This window comes from Dendroctonus ponderosae, unplaced genomic scaffold (genome assembly GCF_020466585.1).
Source record: "Dendroctonus ponderosae isolate FM_Combo_2020 unplaced genomic scaffold, Dpon_F_20191213v2 Dpon_F_20191213_8, whole genome shotgun sequence".
NCBI lineage: Eukaryota > Metazoa > Arthropoda > Insecta > Coleoptera > Curculionidae > Dendroctonus > Dendroctonus ponderosae.
The window spans coordinates 10,130,639-10,137,107 of NW_026019016.1; the positions used below are offsets into that span (position 1 = coordinate 10,130,639).

The following is a 6,469-nucleotide window of genomic DNA, read 5'->3' on the forward strand; positions in this document are numbered from 1 at the left end:
AATTCTGTCTTTTTTAAAGACAAAAATTTTTGAGGCGAAATACCCAAAAAGAAGTTTGTAAAAAATGAATCCGCCTCAACAATATAGAACTTATCAACAATAAGTATAATTCCTATTGGGACAATAAATCTTTTTTGGAGCTATCTGTTTCGTTTATAGTCGGGATTCAAATATGCATTGCCAAAATGTTATTTTATATTGCAAATTCTTCGACCGACTAACCTGCAGCTGACCAAACAATTTGTTGTTACCTGTTGGACATTCGCAAAGTTCAATCCACAGAGCGGACTTTCCCGCAACACCCCGAGAAGCTGTTTCCAGTTTGATATCATCTAAAAAGCCCACTCCTTTAGGGGTGAAAGTCCCTTTGATTTTTATAGCTGTTAAATTTGTCAGCAGTGAAATAAAGGATCTTGAGGTCAGTCGCGGTTGCCATCCATAATCTGGGTGTTCGTGCAGTCGAAATCTGTAGTTTTTCGTCTAAAATCAACATGTGCTTGAATATTTCGATTGGTTGTGAATATGTTTGCTTTACCTCAACACTGGGAAGCTCATTTTTTTGAGCGAAGATGGTATTTGTAACTGAAAGGTTCCCACTTTCCAAAATAACGTCAGTTGCTGTAGGCACTGGTCGGCTGTCGCCTACTCTTAAAGAAAAGTCCAGCAGCTGGTTGTATGAGGCTCGCTGATCTCCAAGGAACCTGAAAGTATACGTTTCAAAGAAAGTCGTTGAAGAATATAATTTATTACCGATCAGGAGCAATAAAGTAAATCGACTCATGTCCATCTGACTGCACTCCGATGCTTTGACTAATTCGTTCGAACTTTAGTTGGTGTGATTTGCCGCGTTCATCTTCAGCTGTCCATTTGTCGGATCCTTTTGCGAAAGTTGACTCAACCAAGTATTTGAAATAGCCTGCAAATTGTAACTGTTCAATAGTCTGGTACAAACGAACACATGAGGATAAGCACCTATTGCTGGTTTGCATTCGGAAGAATGTCCATAGCAGAAACACGGTGTGCAGCCGAATTCGTTATCCAAATCCAAATTGAAGAATCCGGGTTTACATTCTCTGCACCGTTTTCCTTCAACGTTTTCTTTACAAGCGCAAACGCCAGTTTCAGGATCGCATCTCGGAATATTAAAAGCGGAACCGGGCGCAAAACAATCACAAGATGCACATCCCGACTTGGAAAAGTCGTAGTGATTCTCTGCACATCTACAAAAACGAAAATCTAGATCTAAGTATGTCTTTTATACAAAAAATTCGGTTTGTCTTTTGTTAATCTGAATTAGTCCTAATTCTTGATGCATTTTTGCACAGTACCTACACATTTTTTAAGTCAGAAGATTTTTTGTCTTAAAGGCATTTTGTATTGATCAATCAAATGTTTAGTTACATTTTTTATTAATCGTCCTGCCAATGCAATTATTAATCGTCCTGCAAACATGCAATTATTCAACATGACATAATTTTTCTGAATCGGTAATCCGATTTGAACATTTTTTTTAAGAAACCATTCGGGGGAAAAAAATGATGTTAGAAAATAAACAAAAACATGTAATAGACATATTCTACAGGGTGTTGAAATAGCGACATGTTTCTTCAGTCATCTGAAAAATTTGAATTTTTAATTATCTGTGTTTCTTTTATGTAAAAACTCAGTCATTTTACATTGTGCCTCTCCATATTTTAATAAAATGCTTTCCATTTCATGCGGCAAATTTTTATTCATTTGCCCGACGTTTTTTTAACTTTACAAATAATTGTGCATTTTAAGTACACATTTTTTTATTTTTCTTGAGTTTCTGATCTATTTCACTAAAATCAATATTTAGCTCTTCAACGCCATTTCTTATCTTTTTGTCATCTGCCAATGCGTGGCTTAAATTAGCAGTGTTTTTCGTTATCAGTCTCTTTATTAGGGTTTACCATAACAATGTCTTTACTTTCTTGAATTTGTATTTTTCGAGCAAGTGCGCTACACTATTATGTCTTCATTAGAACCGGAAGAAATTACAATAAAATATTTTACCGTTTATTCACTTTAGAGCATTTATTTACTTCGCAAGGCGGAGCTTTTAAACAGTTTTTGATAAACCTTTTCTAATGGTTTCTAAAGGTCTATTCGTGGAAAAAAATTTAGTTAGAAAATAAACGAAAAACATGTAATAGACATATTCCACAGGGTGTTGAAATAGCGACATGATTTTTTAGTCATAGTTTAAATCAGTCTGCGATCAATATCGGGAATCTCAAATAGAAAAAAAACATATGGTGTTAGAGCCTCATTTCTTCTGAATAATTTGGATCTTTAATTGTTGTGGATATATTCTTTTTTTCTGCGCCGTCACATTTTTTGCGGGAAATTTATTTAAACTTTCATTTTCAATTCCAAAAAAAAGTTGGGCAAACAAAATTTTCTTACAAGCTTTAAGCTGTCAACATTTATTTAATTTTTATTACGCATTTAACTCCATCAAAAAAAACAAAAAGCAATATTCTTAAGAATAGCGAAAACAAGAAAACATATCTTCGGGAAAACAAAAATTTAACTGACAGAACACAGAGAGAGAGACAAAATAAACAGAGCCATACACTTGTAATAAAATGGTGTTCGCACAGCCTTTTTGAAATAAAATTGCTTTGCAAATAAAAAAAAGTTTATCTAAATTTTACGCGGAAACCGTGACTACTCTTGGAAAAATAGATCTCTCTGAATAGCTTAGAATAAACAGACAATTAACGTCGTCATTAACGAAGGCATGATACTAGAACATCGTATACTTTTTTCGCTGATACCCCAGAAAGACTTTGACCAAGAAAACATGACAGTATTTAAACACCCTGTTCAATATATTTATTTAGTTTTTTCCAAATCTGATAATTTAAATTTTATCCGAGAATCGAGCTATAATTCGTTAAAAAAATATTGAAATTGGATCACCGACTAAGAAAATCCTCACAGTAAAAAGTTAGGGAATATTTTTATCGCATTTTACTAGATGATTATTTAACATTTTTTAAATAGAATTTGATTGTAGTTGGTTTAATAGATGGCAACTGCATAATTTAAGTAAATATTTTATGTAATTTAAAGGCATTCTCTGTTAAATATTAAACGTATTCTTTTTAGTTAACAAGCTTGCATGACTTTATTTTATTTGCATTTGCCATAAGGTACATACGGGCTAATTGGGCAATTGCAAACAACATGGCATTTTATGGAATCGCCCACTTATTGGGTGTTGTATTGAAATTGGTCGACTAATGGGCACTAATGGCGGATCTGGCGCCAGATCGAACAATCCGTTTCAATAAATAATCAACTCACTAATAACCGTTAATTCGTCACCCACACTAATCGAAGCTGAACGAGAATTATACTTTTGGTTAATTGCTTTTGGTCTCAATACAATTGGGAATAATTTACAAGTTTGTTCAACCCATTTTCACTGAGAAGTCACGAAATGGGAATTGAATATCAAGCTGTCATAAATTTTCGATTAATATTGAGCATGTCTGTAGATGGACTTTGAAACTGAAAAATCAAGCTGTTTTAAAATCGAGAAGAAGGTCTCAAAACAAGGTGAAAAACTAAATCTAAAAAATATGTAATCTTAAGGTTGTTACACCGTCATTTTCCCGTCATGCCCTTGATAAGAATGTCTTCAAACAGGTCAAATATTGTAGCTGAGCATTTTTACCTGTCGCATTTTTCGCCAGTTACTCCAGGTTTACATTGACATTTTCCTTGGGAATTGCATTGATGAAATACCGAGCCCACTTCATCACAATTGCAAGCCGTACACTGTCCACCTTCTACCATATAGTAATTTGGACGACATCTTTCACAATTTGGCCCATCTCGATTGGCCGAACAGTCCAAACAGTGTCCACCGTGTCCTGTTTGATCATACAGCTTCTGGTCGAACATACAACGAGTTGAATAACCGTTACAGTTGCATTCTGAGAAAATAAATAGTTATACGGTTTATTTGAGAAAGGAGTAATTAAATATTGATTAATTGACGACGTTATCAAACGTGTTTTACAGTAATTTTCACAATGGTAATATGGGTTTTAGTTCTTGTCACTGTTCTCTGTGTGTTCGCTCTGAATTGTTTCTAACTGTTTTTTTAAATCGTCTATGCTGTGCCACATTTTCTTACGCCATCTCCATAATCGTTAATTTGGCATCACGTTAAATGCCTCAAAAATTTTTACATAAAATTGTTCTGACGATTCGTAAATTAATGTGTATGTTTGTTTATTACGCTTTATGTTAAAACTCAGTTATTTTACAACGCCTGTCCTCTTTTTTTGTTAGACTGCTTTCGATTTATTGCGGAAAATTTTTCATTTTCAGTTCAATTTCAGCCTTGTCTAATTTCTCAATTGCGTCGTATGGTGTTCTAGTTGAAAACATTTGCCCAACGTATTTTTAGCTCCACAAAAAAATGTACATTTTAAGTACACATTTCAAATTTTTTTTTGAGTTTCTGAGCTACTTCACGATAACGATTTAGATCTTCAACGCTATTTCTTATCTTTTTAGTGATTTTGTCATCTGTCAACGCGTGAGTTAAATTATCAGTGCATTTCATGATCAGTATTTTTATTAGGGTTTACCACAACTAACAATATCTTTGATTTCTTGAATTTGTATTTTTTAAGCATTCTAAGTCTTCATTAGGCCTGGAAGAAATTGCAATAAATAATTTTACGGTTTATTCACTTTATAGCATTTCTTTACTTCCCAAGGCGGAGCTTTAAAACGTTAAGTTAAAGTGCAACTTATTTTATAATATACATTTATTACATGTTGAAGTATATTTCATCCATTAACTCACACGAATTTATACGTGATATATCTATTTTTTTATTTAGATCAATTCAAAACTCTCTCAAGTCATTTTTAATTAAAAACCTATGCAAAGTGTCAATTAATTATTAGCAAAAAACGTAAATTGGGTTAAAATCATTTAAATCCTGCAAAAAAATCATTGGGAAAAATTCCATATTTTGAATTAAAGAAAAACCTCACTTTAATGAAAACTTTGTGATTGGTTTGGTTATCTTGAAGATAAAACTTTTTCTATTTTTACAGGACTCTCCTTCAGAATTCATTCCGTCCTGCTGAAAGTAAGCTGCTTAAGGACACGCCATAGGTAAGTACCTCATTATTTATAAATAGTTCATTGAACGATAAGAACTGAAAAGGGTAGTTTACGGTTCAAAGAGAATGGTTGAGAGCTGATCTGAGAGCGAACATTGCTTTTAGCATTCGTGGAGCTTGTATACTTTTAGTAAATCGCTTTATTAAAATTGCAGGCAATGCATCTTTTCCACCATTCTTGCTCTACAACACTTTGTAAAGATCAGAACAGGGTTTTAGATATTTCGATTGGCGTAGATGTACAGGGTTATTGACTGAACTTTGGCCACCCCGTTTTTGCATCTAGTTTGAAATTTCAGGAAATTTTTTTTTTCCAATTTTGGAATAAACTGCGTCTCTCGCCAATCTTCAGGCCATTGTTCTATTCCAAGCTCGCCCAGGGACTTGTAAGACCTCTCTGCAAAGAAGCACCTATTCAAACCACTTACATTTTTGTCAAGTTTAAACATTTTTTAAAAATCAGCAGAAGTTGGGATTTTAGTGAAATTTGGTTCACTTTTCGATAAAGCCTTTTTCGTTATGGTGCGAAAATTTCAGTTTGTTGATGTAAGTGATTTGGGAGTTACGAATTTTTGTTGGCCTTCACTTTAAGTTGGACGGTTTTTTAATTTTTTTGTCAAGTTTAAACATTTCAGAAAAATCACCTTATGTTGTAATTTTAGGGAAATTTAGTGCGCTTTTCGATAAAGCCTTTTTCTTTATGGTGCGAAAAGTTCAGTTTGTTGATGTAAGTAGTTTGGGAGTTACGAATTTTTGTTTACCCCCACTTTAAGTTGGACTGTTTTTGTAAATTATCGTCAAGTTGAAAATTTTTTGAAAAATCAGCAGAAGTCGAGATTTTAGTGAAATGTGGTTCACTTTTCGATATTTCGATAAATATCATTTTTGATTATGGGGCGAAAATTTCAGTTTGTTATGTAAGTGGTTTGGGAGTTGCGAATTTGTGTGTTACTGCACTTTGAGTGAAGTAGACGGTTTTCTTTAATTTATCGTCAAGTTTTAAAATTTCTGAAAAATCAGCAGAAATCGGTATTTGAGTGAAATTCGATTTTTGGTGGTGAAAATTTATCGAAAACTGGTTTCAATAAAGCCTTTTTCGTTATGGTGCGAAAATTTCAGTTTGTTGGTGTAAATGTAAATTTTTGTTTAACTGCACTTCAAGTTGTACGGTTTTTTTAATGAATTTTGCTTCTAGAATTTTGCTTATAGTTCGAATATGCAATAAAAAGTGCGGCATTCCATTTTAAAATAAACTATACGTTATTATCTACAACTTTTTGTAAAATGA

At 33.2% G+C, this 6,469-nt stretch overlaps 1 protein-coding gene across 10 annotated transcripts in view; it reads right to left on the reverse strand.

Moving 5' to 3' along the window:
- The window catches only part of LOC109546383 (laminin subunit gamma-1), a 32,260-nt gene that overhangs the window by 4,775 nt on the left and 21,016 nt on the right, over positions 1 to 6,469 (reverse strand). For all 10 annotated transcript variants that reach the window (XM_048669401.1, XM_048669400.1, XM_048669397.1 and 7 more), the window contains 5 exons: positions 3,710 to 3,971; positions 973 to 1,220; positions 751 to 916; positions 536 to 701; positions 252 to 480 (listed from right to left, as the gene is read on the reverse strand). In XM_048669401.1, the coding sequence (XP_048525358.1) occupies positions 252 to 480; positions 536 to 701; positions 751 to 916; positions 973 to 1,220; positions 3,710 to 3,971 (1,071 nt within the window). The remainder of the gene's footprint in view (positions 1 to 251; positions 481 to 535; positions 702 to 750; positions 917 to 972; positions 1,221 to 3,709; positions 3,972 to 6,469) is intronic.